The 16,920-nt window shown below is 41.5% G+C and overlaps 1 protein-coding gene across 1 annotated transcript in view; it reads right to left on the minus strand.

The window, feature by feature from the left end:
- PAPPA (pappalysin 1) overlaps positions 1 to 16,920 on the minus strand; it is a 263,538-nt gene that overhangs the window by 86,897 nt on the left and 159,721 nt on the right. The window contains exon 10 of the mRNA XM_004372342.3: positions 7,818 to 8,011. Coding sequence (XP_004372399.2) covers positions 7,818 to 8,011 — 194 coding nt within the window. The remainder of the gene's footprint in view (positions 1 to 7,817; positions 8,012 to 16,920) is intronic.

Here is a 16,920-nt window from a genome sequence, read left to right on the forward strand (position 1 = left end):
TCAAGAGTCAATTGGCAAGCAAGAAATGAAGACTCGCTGTTCAAATCAGGCCCTCCGTGTGGCACCTTCCCTGGTCATCAGTACATGTTTGTTGTGTGCCTACAAATGCTAGGCTTGCCCCTCACTGCCTTCCTCTCTCACAAATTCTTATTCCACCTCCAGACTCAATTTACTTGGGGATAACATGCTTTATTTAGCGGTGATGTGCAAATCTTTCAGAGGTATAAATGTATTATACACTTTATATATGTTAGCTCTTTGAATGGCCAAGTCCATCCCACAGAGTGACGGCAGACCCACTGCACAGATGAGGAGAACTGAGGCTCAGAGTAGTGAAGTCGTTTGCCAGAGACCACACAGTTAGTAAGGAACAGCACTCAAAACAAGTCTTTAAACCTATGCTACCTCTGTGAAATAATGCGTCTGCCCTGTAGTCTTTTTATTGTCCCCAAATAACCAGCTTAAAAGAAAACAATTTCGTATCTAACCTCCCCTTTTATTTAGAATCACCGCCCCCCCCCCCCGCAACGTACACACCATCTAAGGTTAACTCCATTTATCCAAGAATCACAGCACTTTGCTTAACATCTGCTCCTATTATTAAAAAGACAAAAACCAAACCAAACCCATTAACATCAAGTCAATTTCAACTTACAGTGACCCTATAGGACAGAGTGGAACTGCCCCATAGGGTTTCCAAGGAGCAGCTAGTGGATTTGAACCGCTGACCTTTTGGTTAGCAGCTGAACGTTTAACCACTGCACCACCAGGGCTCCTGTGCCTATCATTAGAAGTACCTATATCAATGCCTCCATTTCTCCATGGGACGACTACACAGCGACGGAGGGCAACGGTTGCATTATTCATCTCAACCTCAGCCTACTCCAGAAGATGATGCTTTTGGACATAATAGGTTCACAATAAGATTCTGTTAGTTTTCAGTCAGAATATCAGAATCATTTTACAACAGACAGGGGATTGAGAGGTTCCGGGAAGTTATTCAATCAAAGTCAAATCTTAATTGAGTGAAGTAAGACCAGGAGACTCTCGCAGTTTCTATCTGCTTAGAATTCTGTGCCCAAAAGACTGCTCCCTTAAAAAACAATAAAAAAAAAAAACACCCTTTATCCCTAATTGGATCCCTCAGTTGCTGAAACTCCACAGGTAGAGGGAAACATTTATTTTCAAGTTTGTCAGTTACTACTAGAAGGAAAGCCACATTTCTGAATCAACTGGCTCATCACTGACAACACCTGCAATGTAGATGTTATCCCTCCTATTTTACAAATAAAGAAATTGGGGGCAACGAGAACTGACTTGCTTAAAGCCACACAAAGTGTGGACCTTAGACCTGGAAACCAGGTTGATCTGATTCTAAATCTCTCTCTTTTTTTCTTTATAACTCACATCACTTGAAGTATTTCAGACCGTATTCCAGGTCCTATCACAGTATCTGGCTTTTCCAAGGTTTAAATAAATACTAAAAGAATGAATGAGGGAGGTAGGAAGGGAAGAGGGAACGAGAGTCTGGTAGATTCCTTTGCCAGGGTTCTATAACATTTGAAAGCTTTAAAGTCTCTTCCAACCCAAGGTTTCCATGACAAGTTTGGGGTAGTTTAACGACCAGTTCAGGGGGCTCCTTTCCAATCCAGGAAGTGTTTTTTTGCTCTTCTGGTGGGATTTTTGGGTGACCCACAATAATGGGACAGGCAGTAATAGACCATGGTACTTTCTGTTCTGTCTCCTTAGATGACTTGCACATGTGCTCTTGAAAAATTATTCAGAAACCACCAGGAGAAAGCAGATCCCTTGGGTATTTGGGAAAACTGTTTGGAATCTTCTCTGACATTTCATCGTGTTCCCTTTCTCTCTGCTCCTTTCACCACCATCGGCAGATGCTGTCCCATTGCACTAGCAAGAAGAGTCGAATGCTTTGGTGAAGGAGGCAATGGCAGGCAGGACAGACAGGAAAGGGAGAGCCCTTAGAAGTGACCGCTGCTGGGTACTGAACCAAGGTTTCGCTCTGTTCTCTGCAAATGACATCATTTAAATAGCATTGGGGAATTGCTTCTCAGTGCAAAATTTCCAAGTGAGGCTGTTTTAATGTAATACCAGTAGCCTGGTGATAGCAAGAAAGAAGAGTAGCAGAGGCGAGACAGTTCATCTTCCTGAGACTCAGTTTCATCTGGAAAGGGAAGGATTACAACTTCCCTGTGGGGTTGCTGTGAAATATATGGACAATAACATGCTTCAAACCCCTAGACAGGGTCTGGTATACAGGAGGTATTTAATAGATGTCACTCTTCTACCTAACATGAACACCTAATATGAACACCTAGCCCTGTTACCGCCAGCTCCACCAGAGCCCCATTCCTATTTAAAACTGTTGACAAGCTCTCCATAGCCCTTAGGATAAAGTCTAAATTCCAAACTTCTACAGCATGTCCCCTCCTACGTTTCCTAGCTTATTTCTGTTGATTTGTTAGCGGCCATTGAGTTGGCTCCCACTCGTGGTGACCTTATATATAATAGAAGGAAACATTACTGGTCCTACGCCGTCTTCATGGTTGTTGGCATGATTGAGTCCATTGTAGCAGCTATTGGGTCAAACCATCTCATTGTGGTTTTCACTTGTTTCAATCACACTTTACTTTACTAAACACGATGCCCTTTTCTAGGGAATGGTCTTTCCTGATGATGTGTCCAAAGTAAGAAAGTCGAACTTTCTCAATGGTTCTTGCTTCTAAGGACCATTCTGGTTGCATTTCTTCTGAGACTAGTTTTTTCATTCTTTTGACAGCCCACAGAATATTCAATAGTCTTTGACAACACCACAGTTTGAACACATCAACTCCTTTTGTCTTCCTTCGCCTTTATTTCTTATTGGCCTTAAAAAAATTTTTTTTTGTTTTTAGGATTTGTCATTCATATTCTTTGTCTGCCTGTTTGTCTCTCTCTCCTTTACTTCTGCTACTCTGTCTTTGACATGCTCTTCCTATTCACCCTTATTGTCTGCTGTTCCCTATTTTATCTTTCTAGTCACACCTTAACAATCCCTTCCACAGGAAATATTTTCTGACCCTCCTCAGAGTTTCCTGATCTTAACACTTTCTACACTGCATCGTAAATGCCTGTGGAAAGATTTCTTATCCTTGCATCCAGAGAATCCAGTTGGTATCTGGGCCTTTGCTCTGGACACAAGGATGAAGAAGATACCAATGAACGGTTCTTGCTTTCCAGGCTTGAACATGGCGGCCAGAAAGGAACGCACACATCCTGCAGTTCTTCTATTACTGACTTTTCAAGGTTTCCTGCGTATAGCGCATGGCTTGTGACAAAACTGTAAATTGAGCAGTTTCCTCTTCCATCTACAATTATTCTATTTGTGCTTTCTTCCTTTTTTTCTCAGACCACAGGCTCATACCAGAGAAATAATTAGGAATTTCTACCCTCCCAAAAAGCTAAGATTTTTTTTTTATTCAGGGGTTGGCAACTGAAAACATTTCCTGTGTTTCTCCCATACTTCCACATACATATTTGAGAAGACTCTCTGCAGAGAGTAATGCTTAATTTAAAAGAATAGTGCCTAAAGGTGGAATTCTAGGTGGCATGGCAGAAACCATGGGGACAATATGTGGAGTATTGGCGAGGGGTTTAGCCACTTCCGTGATGTTCCTTAAATACATGCCACACATGAAAAGATCCAAAAGACATCAGCTCTCCTAGCTTGCTCTCACGTGTTAGCCATTGAAGCAAGTGTAAGTTGCCTCACCCCATACCGAGTTCTTATTAGGAGCACAGTGGCCTGCATCCTGGTTCTGCCCCTTACAACTGTAAGCCCTGGAGCAAGTCACTCTGCTCTCTAAGCCTTCACATCTCCATCGGTAAAGTAAGAACATTGATACCTATTTAGTAGTAGCATTAGGAGGATACAAGGAATTTGGCACAGAGCCTGGGTTCACTTGGTAAATGTTTCATTTTATAATTTGTCCAACACCTTCTAAAAGTGGGCAAAGGATTTTTCCATCCCTACATGCTGGCTCTCATCCCTGCTGGCTGAGTAAGCTGATGGCAGTGTGGTTTCTTACTCAAGGAAATTTCCTCTGAATCTCTCACTCTTGGATCTTCGGGTACTATTTTCAGTTGGACATACCTCTTTAATGCAATTGTAAACTCTCTGAGAACTGCAAAAGGACTGGCTCTTCCTTGACATTTCTCAAAATGCTTGGTACAGTTCTGAGTAGTCAGGAGACACTTGATAACACAACACTATTAAACTCAACCAAATGTTGCCTGAGCTCCTGTGGGTCACTGTGGCCATCTCTGAAGTGGGGAGGCATGGGGGCCTGACATGAATGAAGGAGGGCATTAACATTTACATGACCCAGTGAAAAAATCCAGTGCTAAGTATTTCTGTGCTTTCACACCTTAATCTCCACAAGGTAGATGCTATCATTCCCACTTTCCAAAAGGGAAAATTGAGGTTCTCAGAGGAAGAACTTGCTCAAGGTTCCCAAATAAGAAAAGAAGCTAAGAGGGCAAAGCCAGATAAGCATGATTCCTACCTCATCCTGCTAACACCCATGCTCTCTATCTCCTCACAGTCCCTCAGCGTAGGACTCAAACATATTCTCTTTGGTTGATCCAGTGAATAAATGAATTAACACATAAAGTGTTGTAATCTAAGACAAAATATGATTTGTATTTTAATAGAGGTAAAAGTAATATGGCAGTGCCAAGGAACAGATAATAACAACTCAAAGTGAAATGCCAAAGAAGTGATAAACCCAATAATGGAAATAAAAAATCAGAGAATCAATTATGAAAGAAGTGGAGATGCCTAGGTCTCACCTGGCTTCTGATGCAGTAATCTCCTATATTCCATCAGCAGCTCAGACTGAATGCCTTCTATGATGAGGAGTTTACTATATCACAGTGTAGGCACTCCATTCCATGGCAGAAAGTTATTCTTAGAAAGGTTTTCTTTACTTTGGCCCTGGAAATGCTTAGTCTACGTTTTATTCCCAAAAGATTAACCAAATAAATTGGTTGGTTGACTGAAGGGCTGCGATCCCTAGGAGAGTACTGTACATTCCAGAGAGTCTCTTAGTATTTCTGTTTCCTGCTTGGGCCATTATAGAAGGAAGGAGATGCCTATTTGGATAAGAGGAAATGGACTTTGGTAGAAATTCTGGGGGTGGGGCTGGGATGAAGGAAATATCTACATCTCTTTTGGCAGCCTTTGATGTAAAGCACTAGAGAAATGCAAAACAGGGAGACAAAATAAGAACAAGACCAGATCTTTGCAAGTACTTAAACCAAACCATTTCTGAGGGAGGAAAGGAAGGAGAGGAGAGTACGATTGGTCTTGGGGGAACGTGGAAAGGCACGTGACACATCTTCCTACCTTATTGCTAAGCCTAACTTCTAAGAGCCTCCCAGCACCTCTTCTCCAGTCATCAACATCTTCACTGGAGGCCCTGACAGGGTGAAAATTAACCACCAACCTCCTCTAATCACTGTACAAGGTAATGAAGTCCACAGTCACACTTCCTCCTCTGCTGTTGGAAGGGAGCTATATTTCCACTTCAGGAAAAGCCTTTACTCAAAATTATGCAGACTCTATGTGTGTGTGAGTGTGCACGTGTGTGTGTGTGTGTGTGCGTGCGTGCGCGCGCGCATGCATATGCATGCGGTGGTGGTGGCATAGATGACTTCTAGGCATTTCAGATGAGGAATTCAAGAGACTTTTGTTCTGCCGCCCTCCGGGCCACCCTCCGCCTGGTCCTGCACCCAGCCTGTACACATCTCCCCTCCCCTGACCCTGTATTCTCCTGTGAGCTGATCTCATTATGGCAAATTTAGTTACAGCTGAAGTCTCCTTGTAACAAAGATTATGTCCAAGCCCAGAGTAATGGAACCTAGTCGATTTCATTAAAATAAAATTGCCTACAATGAATAATTCAATAGGATGATTTTGTTTCCTCATCTCCTCTTTGTAGATCGAAGGGCTAGTTTTTATAATGATTTTTTTTTAATTGGATTTTTGTTTAGGAAGAGATAATCACCCGTAATTCCTGACAGTCTCCTCCTTACAGGATTGGAATAATTGCCCCATGAAGTCTTTTTTCAAGTGCTAACACTGGAAAATTATTTCTCTCCTTTTCTCACATCAGTCGCAATAACCTTTGGGTGATTCTTTTAAGCCCACTGCTACCTCAACTCTTGTTCATGTGAGATGCTGAGTTTATTAATGATTCCCTTGTTTGAATGACTTTTTAAGAAACAGTCCTAGGAACTGGAGGCGAGTGTTGAAATTGGAATTCTTGATTCCATTGCTGGCCTGCTCTGTTGTTTCTGAAGCAAGACATTCCAGGTGATGGAGAAGTGGTTCTTCAGCATTTTCACTCAGTGTTGTTCATTCACCTCTAGCCATGTGTGTGTGTGTGTGTGTGTGTGTGTGTGTGTGTGTGGTGTGTGTGTGCATCTGTGTATGTGTGTTGTCTATCTACGGTCAACTAAGCACACATTTCCCAAGCACCTAATAGTTCCTGTGCTTGAAGATGAGCGGACCAAGATGAATAAAACCCAAATCTGTTTTCAAAGAACTAGCAGCCCAATAGTGGAGTCAGACACAGAGACAGATCATTAGAGTTTAGTGTGATGACTGCAACCACAGATGAGAGTATTAAGTACAGTGGTAGGATGGGGGAGGATGAACTTTAGTCATCCATTCATTCATCAGAATGGCATTAGAAGCATCAGGGAACATTATGTTCTTGTTTCTTTCTATTCTTCTCAGGGCTGTCAGAAGCAAATGCATATGAATAAATAAAGGAACTAATAAATGTAAACATAAGCAAATAGACAAATGAACACAATGATCAAATAAACACTATTGTTAATAAATGAGAGGGACCTACCTTGTACCTTACCCAGTGATTCTTCACTAGGCTCCAGAAGAACAAATCTCTTTTTTACTAAAAACCAAGACTATCCTGCTGACTCCAAATCAGGGAAGTAATATTTGAGAGGAATGGCTGACAATAATGGCTCATCTGTAAGGCCAGGACACAGGCTGGCCTCAGAAATGGCCACTGGGCCAGGCAGTTGGAAGCACTGAGTCGTGTCTCTGGGAAATGGGAGTCTCGGAAGAAGGCAGGTGCTTGCTCAGCAGTATAATTGGAAAGACGGCTCTGGGGACAGCAGGGCCATCCTTAGAATCGCATGAGCTCTGGTGGCCCCAACACTCTAGCTCCCTCAACTAAGCTGACAGACCTCTGGGGAAAAACCAAGGAACATAAATAGTACATTAGGGGACTAAAGAATGAGTCGCAGCTTCTTAGAGTTGGGAAAGCCCTTGGAAATCATCAAGCTCAACTACCCTCTATTTTAAAGATGAGAAAAAAATGGGGCCCAGAGAGGTGGGGAAACTAGTCCAAGGCCACACAGCAAAGTAATCATAGAGTTACCATTAACTCACAGGAGAGTGCCCAGGGAACACAAAACTTGGTACCCCCAAATAAGTGGAATACCCCCAAAAGAATATGTTCTTACCCAGTTGAATTCCAATGGAATATCCAAAATGGAGTTCTTTCCCCCAAATATGAATTACAGTATTTAGGGAAACAGAAGGGCAATATTTACCCATAATACGCCGAGGTTCCCTGCCTTAACCATTCCATGTCTAATCCCTGACAAATGGCATTACTTTTGGCCACTTTCAATAACACTGCCCTCAAGGTGGGCACCCCTGAGGAATATGGTAGTGCTTCAGAATGTCTGCAGGAAATGTCACACATGGGCTGAGATCTTACCTGGGACGTTGCTGGCTGGCCAATGATGACCCAGCCTGGACACTGCCGGTCTTGGTGGGATACTGAAGCATTGGATGCCCACTGATCCAGGAATCCCTGGGGTGTGTAGACACCACAATCCTTAATGCTAGTTTTTTGTTCAAACTCCTCACATACTCCGTCACCATCATGGAAATAGCACCGGCTAGGCTCATCTGCAGGAGAGGGACATAGAAAAGGAGAGAGTAGTAGGTATTTGGTTTTTGGCTGCAGCTATCATTGCAGCAGATTTGGAATCAGAATCAACAAAACCATCAGCATTGTCAAGTCCATTATCTCTACGCTTTAAAAGTTTCCAAACACTTCCACATTCACTGCCCACAAGTGAGCCTCAGTATAACCACGGTGAGAACGTATTACGATTTTAATTATTATTTTAATCTTCCAGATGAGGACACTGAGATTCCACATGTCTTTAATAACTTGCTCAAGTTCATACAGTGTGTGAATGCTGGATCCAATGCAAGTTTTCAATTTCTAAGTTTTGGGTACATTATCTGCCACCACGGAACTTCGTAGTAACAAGCTAGGGTTTATTCAACTCCAAAGAGGATTTCAGTTTTGCAGAATGAGTAAACAAACACACAAGAGACCCTGGCTTCCATCCCAGCTCTGCAATGAAATTGTTCTGTTACTTTAGGTAAGTTTCTTTCTCTTTCTGGGTTCAATCATCAGCGTAGAGGAGGGGGTTAGACTATTGGGTCTTTAAGGGGCCCTTCCGGTCTAATGTTCTAGGCTTCTAAGGGCTTGTCAGATACCTTATAAGTGTCAGTTAAAGGCCACCTGAGTTATCAATCTCTCATGTAATTCAGATAACAGCAAGGGTTTCTGCTTGGGATGATTTAACGCTGCAACTGGCTGCAATGATTCTCACTTAGCTCCAAGGACAAAGATCACAGAAGCACAGAGCTAGCAGGATGCCTTGCAAGCAGGTATGACCTACGAGTGCTTCTTGGTACTTCACAGAATAATACAAAGAGAAACCTGGATGTGGCCATCTGAAAGAGACCACCCTGCCCATCATTTAATAATTCTAATGTTAGCTATTCTGTGATATTTTCCCAACTTTTTTCTAGGCAAAGCTAAATACTCCCTCCAGGTAGGCTCCTATTTTATAAAGATCTCCGTTCAAAAATGCTCATCACATGTTGTTGCCATTATATCTACAGGTTGCGGCTCCCCTGAAAGATTGCGAGGTCCTTGAAATCCAGACCCTACCCAGTGTCTTAGAGCGACCATATAACTTACCATCCAAACTGGTACACTTAAGAGAGTGACAGTGATGCAATTAAAAATTATGTCCAGGCAATAGGACATATCCCGGGAAAATTAGAATACCCTAGGCAAAGCAAGATGTACAGTCATCCTAAGAATAGTGCTTGACATAAGACGGCCTTCCTTTATTTATACTAAAATGGAGTGGAGCCCTGGAGAGAACACTGGATTTAGAGCCAAAGGCCAGAATTTGAATTCTGTCCCTTACATTAGCTGCATAACATTGTGTAACTAGCTTCACGTCTCAGCCTCTGGTCTCCGTTTTGTAAAGCAGAAATGATAGTCCCAGCCAGGACAACCTCACCGGATAGCCATAAAACTCATAGGATATAAAAGTACTTTGTACATTTTAAAATAATTGTCAAGAGAACAAAATATATTCTAAGAGGTTTGATTTATCCCTATGCGGCTGAATTAAATCAGCTTGTGAAATCAGTACTTACTGGAAACACTTTCAAGCAACATTCCCCCAACTAGAAGGAGCCCAGGTCAAGTAGAAATAAAACTTGGATTTCTATAATGCTATCTGAAAAAAGAGTCATTGAATTCAGGGGCAGCAGAATGTTGAGCCCCTTCCAAGCTCCAAAATCCTTTGTTTTTTTCTGCAAACAGTTTACATAGTGAAATGCTATCAAAGGAGCCAGAATAAATCAATTCCTTATAATTCAATTATTTAATGATGGGTTGAGCCAGCTGAGGACCCTACTGACCGGTAGCATGCCTGGCAATTCAAGCGTGGAAAGAATACAGGCTCAGCACTTCTCAGTAGCTCCAATCTCTTGGTGGCCAATTTACATATAGTAAAACTTAGGCCCAATCCAAGAGTCACCAGCCATAAATCTAGACTTAAAAGGAATTGCAAAAAGCCCAGGTTTTGGCATCAGGCAAACCTGAATTCAAATCCTAAATCTGCCATCTGTAGGCTGTATAAAAACAAAACAAAACCCATTGCCATCAAGTCAATTCCGACTCACAACGACCCTATAGAACAGAGCAGAACTGCCGCATAGGGTCTCCAAAGAGCACCTGGTGGATGTGAGCTGCCGACCTTCTGGTTAGCAGCCGTAGCTCCTAACCACTATGCCACCAGGGTTTCCATAGGCTATATAGGCCTTAAATAAAATAATTTAACCTTTCTTCATTTTCCTCATCCAAAAAAATTGCAGATAATAATATTTACTCAGTGTTGTTGCAGTGATTACATAAGATGATGTATAGAATGCCAGCTCTTTACTCATTTTACCTAATGGAAAGCTGAGGGCCAGAGGAGGCAAAAAGTTTGTTTCCAGGTCATGGAAAAGAGTCAGTGGCAGAGCTAGAAATAGGAGCCTGGTTTTTTTTTTTTTTTTTTTTCTTGCCTAGTGGAGAGATCTTCCCCCTATACACAGTACCTCCAGAATAATGAAAATACAATATCTTGAGGATAAGATCACGGCATTGCCTGATTCTTGGTACCACCTTTCTCCTCCTCCAATATGAAGACAAGTGGAGTAATATTGTAATAAGATCTTATAAGATCTCTTATCAAGATGACTTAATTCATTTCCTCAACAAAGAGACCTTTCAGAGTGGCAGAAATTGGGGCTGGAATACAGTTCTCACAAAGACTAATTTCTGCCTAATTACGTCAGCAAAATCTGAGGATGGAGGAGAGGTAAGAGATAGATGAACAGATAGATGATAGATAGATAGACAGACAGATAGATAGATAGATAGATGATTGATAGGCAGAGACGTAGTTAGAGAGAGAGAGAACAGACAGACATAAGATGCCTGGTTTCTCCCCTTCAGATTCTGCTGACAAAGCTATTATGAGTCCCTCTTTTGAATAACATCCTAGACTTGGCTATTCAGTTTCTCTTGCTACTAGTGTCCTGGGGGCCCTTCAGTTACATCTGCCAGTCTTCATCTGGGGAATTCTCTTTCCCTCTCTAGTCCCACTGCCCCAAGCACTGAAGAGAACAGGGTGAGGAATGGAATACAAATGTGTGGCCAGGAAAAACAAAGACAGTAACAACAAAACAAAATTGGCCTTCCTGTTTTTATTCCATCAGTTTACTTGGTGCTTCTTGAATGTTTTACGCTGGGAGCCGAGCAGTTTGTAGTGAAAAGAATTTACAGTCAATACCAGGGTCAAATGATCAGCCTGTCACCCTACCTGCCATACCATAACTAGTGGCATTGATAATAATGCATTCCACTGGGGAGTACTGTATATGTATATGCATCATAATGTGAATGTGTATATGTTTACGTATATGTATATATATGTATATGTAAAGGGGCCTCGTGGCGCAATGGTTAAGTGGTAGGCTATTATCCAAAAGGTTGGTGGTTGAAACTCACAAGTGCTCTGCTGGAGAAAAAAACCTGTCCATCTCCTCCCTTAAAGATTCCAAAGACCAAACTAAACTATTGCCATCGAGTTGATTCTGGTTCACAGTGACCCTACAGGAGAGAGTAGAACTGCTTCATAGGGTTTCCAAGGCTATAATCTTTATGGAAGCAGATTGCCGTATCTTTCTCGCACAGAGCAGCTGGTGGGTTTGAACCACCAACCTTTTGTTAGCAGCTGGGCACTTAACCACTGTGCCACCAGGGCACCTCCATAAATGTTAGTCTAAGAAACCCTATGGGGCAGTTCTACTCTGTCATAAAGGATCACTATGAGTCAAAATTGACTGGATGGCACAACAACAACAACATATGTATATGTAGGGGTGTGTGTGTGTGTGTGTGTGTGTGTGTGTGTGTGTGTGTGTGTATTAACCTAGTAGACTCCCAACAAATATTCACTGAATGAATGAATGGCCAAACTTCAGCACCCCTAATGAATGCATACACTCTTGTCCAAATAGAGTTTACATTGCACATTTTGAAAAGCTTGTTTAGACTAGGGCTTAAATGAGGGAACCCCTCATTTCAGGTTAATTTGATTTCATGAGTGACACATTTAGAAGTCTGTTCTATCCAGCTAAGAGACTTGATCTGGTTGGGGCAGCATGAACCAAGTCTGTCTTCTCCAGTTGAGCTTTCATCTGCCAAAAACTTTCTTTTTCTTTTGGAAGAAATGACCTCAGCTCCAAGAGCCCAAGGCAGATGGACTCTCTGTAAATTGACCGACACAGCTGATGCCTCCTTTCATTGGCTTAATTTTCAAATGCCATCTGTCTGAAGGATCAAGATGAAATGTCATGCCTCTGCATTCCTGAGGCATGTCCGAAAGACACTGTTTGAGACAGGGAGGAATTGTTAGCTTCATTTGAAGGCTTGGAAAGCCAAGTCTTAGGGAAATGAGAGGCCCTTATCTTAAAATATAAGCAAAGGCTGGGGTTCGAGCTATTGTTTAGAGTTCTTATCTTTGTAAGTCAGAAACTCTGGATTTACGCTCCTGATTTCTCCCTGATTACTGGGTAATCTTGAGCATGCTATTTCACCTACCCGTGCCTCAGTCTCCCCATCTGTGAAATGTAAACAAGATTATCTTTTAGACTGCCTCAATCCAGTAATGGGTGTCATCAAATAACATGATAGACTAAGAGATGGGAAAGTAATACGGGTCTTAAAGGCACAGGGCCTATTCTTAACGATGATACTGGGATGAGAAAGGGATTGGAGGAGAAGTCTTCTTAATTAAAGACTATACTTTTACCCACCCAACCCTAGATCTTAAAGAATCATCAAGGATGAAAATGCTCAAAGAGGGTGCACGGGTTATTTTCAATATAAATATAAGCAGGCAAATAAACAAAAATGAAAAAAAGCAATAACTTAAAGAAAAGAACATATTTATTTATAGTTGGAATATCTCATCACAATCGGGTGAACACTAATTAACTTAGATTGATTAGAAACTTTGGTAATTTACGACATCACTGGAATCCCTGAGATGAATGAGTGAAAGAAATAACTAAAGAGCCCATAGCTTAAAAGAGGGGAAAAAATTACTCGTGTCAGCTCACTGACTCACCCCTGTTTAAGGAACTTAGAGGCCAGATGCTGTTGTTGTCAGGTGTCGTCGACTCGGTACTGACTCATAGCCAACCCATGTGCAACAGAATGAAACACAACCTAGACCTGCACCATCCTCACAATTGTTATTATGCTTGAGCTCATTGTTGTAGCCACGGTGTCAATCCATCTCATTGAGAGTCTTCCTCTTTTTCGCTGATCCTCTACTCTACCAAGCATGTTGTCATTCAGCAGGGACTGGTCCCTCCTGATAACATGTCCAAAGTATGTGAGACAAAGTTTCGCCATCCTTGCTGCTAATGAGCATTCTGGCTGTACTTCTCCAATACAGATCTGTTCATTCTTCCGACAGTCCATGGTATATTCAATATTCTTTGCCAACACCATAATTCAAAGCCATCAATTCTTCTTTGGTCTTCCTTATTCATTGTCCAGCTTTCGCATGCATATGAGGCAACTGAAAACACCATGGCTTGGGTCAGGCACACCTTAGTCTTCAAGGTAACATCTTTGCTTTTTAACACTTTAAAGAGATCTTTTGCAGCATATTTGCCCAATGCAATGTGTCTTTTGATTTCTTGACTGCTGCTTCCATGGGTGTTGATTGTGGATCCGAGTAGAATGAAACCCTTGACAGTTTCAATCTTTTCTCTGTTTATCACGTTGTTTATTGGTCCAGTTGTGAGGATTTTTGTTTTCTTTATGTTGAGGTGTAATCCACACTGAAGGCTGTGGTCTTTGATCTTCACCAGTAAGTGATTCAAGTCCTCTTCACTTTCAGCAAGCAAGGTTGTGTCATCTGCATATCATAGGTTGTTAATGAGTCTTCCTCCAAACCTGATGCTGCATTCTTCTTCATATAGTCCAGCTTCTCAGATTATTTGCTCAGCATACAGATCGAACAAGTATGGTGAAAGGATACAACCCTGACGCACACCTTTCCTGACTTTAAACCACGCACTATCCCATTCTTCTGTTCGAACGACTGCCTCTTGGTCTATATACAGGTTCCTCATGAGCACAATAAAATGTTCTGGAATTCCCATTCTTCACAATGTTATCCATAATTTGTTATGATCCACACAGTCGACTAGATAGACATAAGTTACTGGTCACTTCAAAAACTAACTTAAGCCAATACGTTCTTCAAACAAGGACTGAAATTTTGTTTATTCTTTGGGACAGTGGGGCAATTTAGGGCATTTAGGCTGTAAATCTTCTTCCCCAAATACAAATAAGACCATGCCCCATCCTTGCATACAATTCTTTGGTAGATTCCCACTGCCTATAGGAGATGATCATTTTCTTTAGCTTGGTATACAAGACCCTCCACAAGCTGGCCTCTTCCTGCAGTTTTCCAAACCAGTCATTCTATTTCACTCCTCCATGCCCTTGCAAGGGTTGTTCCCACTGCCTGGAACTTATTTTCTCTATCACTTTGCTAACTCCTACCGGTTCTTCAGATTCAGCTGAAGTGTCTCCTCGAGCAAGTCTTCTCTATACTTCACCCCCTTTTCCTAATTCTCATCCTAGCTAAGTGTCCTTCCTCTGTGTTCTCACAATTCAGATTTCCTCCATCACAGCTTTTTTTTACAACCTGTCTGTGGGTCAGTCTCCCCCACCAGGCAGTGAGGATCTCTGGGAAGAAAATTACTGAGTTTTTTATATCTATACTCTCAGCTCATAGCATAGTATCTGGAGTGAAGGAGATGGGAATAAATGGCTGTGGAATATGTGAATAAATAAATGGAAAATGAGAGCTAGCAAATGCCTTTTATTCAATTATGATTATTACCAGATTATTAATAATCTAAACTAACCAAGTGTTGGTATACTTTTTGTAATATGGTTATTGGCCATACCACGATAGCACTGCAAACCAAGTTTCATCAAAACAGAGGCATCTTTTTCCAGTGGAAAAACATACTTTGCTTAAGAGACTTAGTAGCTTCACTAATATATTTCTTCTGACATTGGGACTGCAGTTGTTCTAAAACAAACCCCCAAGTGGTTGTCTCTCAGACTTTTTCCCATGATGCCCTCTAGGACTAAGAACCCAGTAATTCATTTCAGCAATGAACGGCAACTGACAAAAAGTATCAAAGCTTTTTGCAGATTTTAGGAATGAGAGGAATGATCACCTCCAGCTAAAGACAGCTTCTAGTTCCTAAGTGACAACTGGGGAAGGCTATCAATTCATTTAAACAATATTTACCGAGCACCTGCTCTGTGCCTATGCTGGTGCTGGGCATACACTGATGAATCAGATTTGGCTGTCCCCTGTAGAAAGGAATCAATACTGCTAGGGTAAACAGGGAAAGGCTTCCTTGAGAAGATGATTTAGGGGGATGACAAGCATTTAAACATATGTAGGGAAGGGTATGAACAAAGGATGAGCCTGGACCAATATTCAAGTGTATGAGTGTGGGGTTAAGAGTTACTTTACCTCAAGTAGTTTGACCTTTGTCCTTGGCCTTTGTGAAATAACCCTTTGAGTAGCTGGGCTACATTAGCCACATCTAAGGACTTGTATTAATGAGTACGAGTTGGTGTGGGAGCCCACCTGGTAACCAATAATGAGAGCGTGGGCAGGATGATAAAAGTCCTAAACACTAACACTCAGTGAAGCTTCCTGAGGGAGAAAATCCTGGAAGGAGAGCTTCCTGGGGAAGGACATGCCCTCTGCTTCGGGGACCTTTCCAAACTCACCCAAGTACCTCTTCATGTTGCTCCTGAGTTACTTCTGAGTTCTATCCTATCCTATTACTTCTGAGTTGTATCCTTCACCCTAATAAACCACATAACCATAAGAATAGTCTGTGAGTTCTGTGTGTTGCTGCAGCAAATTACTGAACTTGGCAGAGAAATAGAGAAAATGCTGTGAGGGAGGGAGTGGCTGGTGTCAGACAATGGAGAAGTTGGAAAGCAGAGATATACTTGACCTCTGCCTCCTGGGAACCAGCTTTGTGCTGATTCTTATTCACAAAATTATTCGTTTAATGAGTAACCTAGCACGATCGGGGTTAAGGGAGTGTTGCGGGTTCTGAAACTGATGAGTTGAAGGGCTGATCTGAGTCCAGATTGAGGAAGGATTGCAATGCTATGATAAGGAATTTTAATTTTATTCTTTAGGAGTGGGGAGACTTTGAAGATTTTCTGAGCAGGAAAGTTGTGTTATAACAGTGATTTTTACACTCTTGGTAGGTGAGGTATAAAATCTGACTTTGCTTACCAAGTAGGCCTTTAACTATCTATTTGACTTGGGGCAAATTGCTTAGAATTTCTAAGCCTTAGTTTCCTCATTTGAAGGAATGTTTATTATAGGGCTAAAATCATTTAATAATCAATGTAATTATACAACAACCAAAGATATTCACTTAGTTGCTTCTCTGTGCCAGGTACTGTGATAAGCTATAACCTTAGTTAAAAAAAAAAAAAAAGTGATCTTTACTTCCATGGAACATATAGTTAGTCTGGTGGTAAATGTAGGTAAAGCATTCAGTATTCAACAAGTGTTCAAGAAATAGTTGCTGTTATTTCAGAGCATAGAAGGGGAAGCAACACTTCCAAATTCATTCTGTGAAGCCAGCATAACGCTGATACCAAAACCAGGCAAAGACATAACAAAAAAAGAAAATTACAGACCAATATCTCTCATGAATATAGATGTAAAAATTCTTAACAAAATTCTAGCCAATAGAATTCAGCATCAGATCAAAAAAATAATACACCATGACCAAGTAGGATTCATACCAGGTATGCAAGGATGGTTCAACATTAGAAAATCAATCAACATACTCCACCACATAAATAAAAG

This window comes from Trichechus manatus, unplaced genomic scaffold, assembly GCF_000243295.1.
Source record: "Trichechus manatus latirostris isolate Lorelei unplaced genomic scaffold, TriManLat1.0 scaffold00016, whole genome shotgun sequence".
NCBI classification, from domain to species: Eukaryota; Metazoa; Chordata; class Mammalia; order Sirenia; family Trichechidae; genus Trichechus; species Trichechus manatus.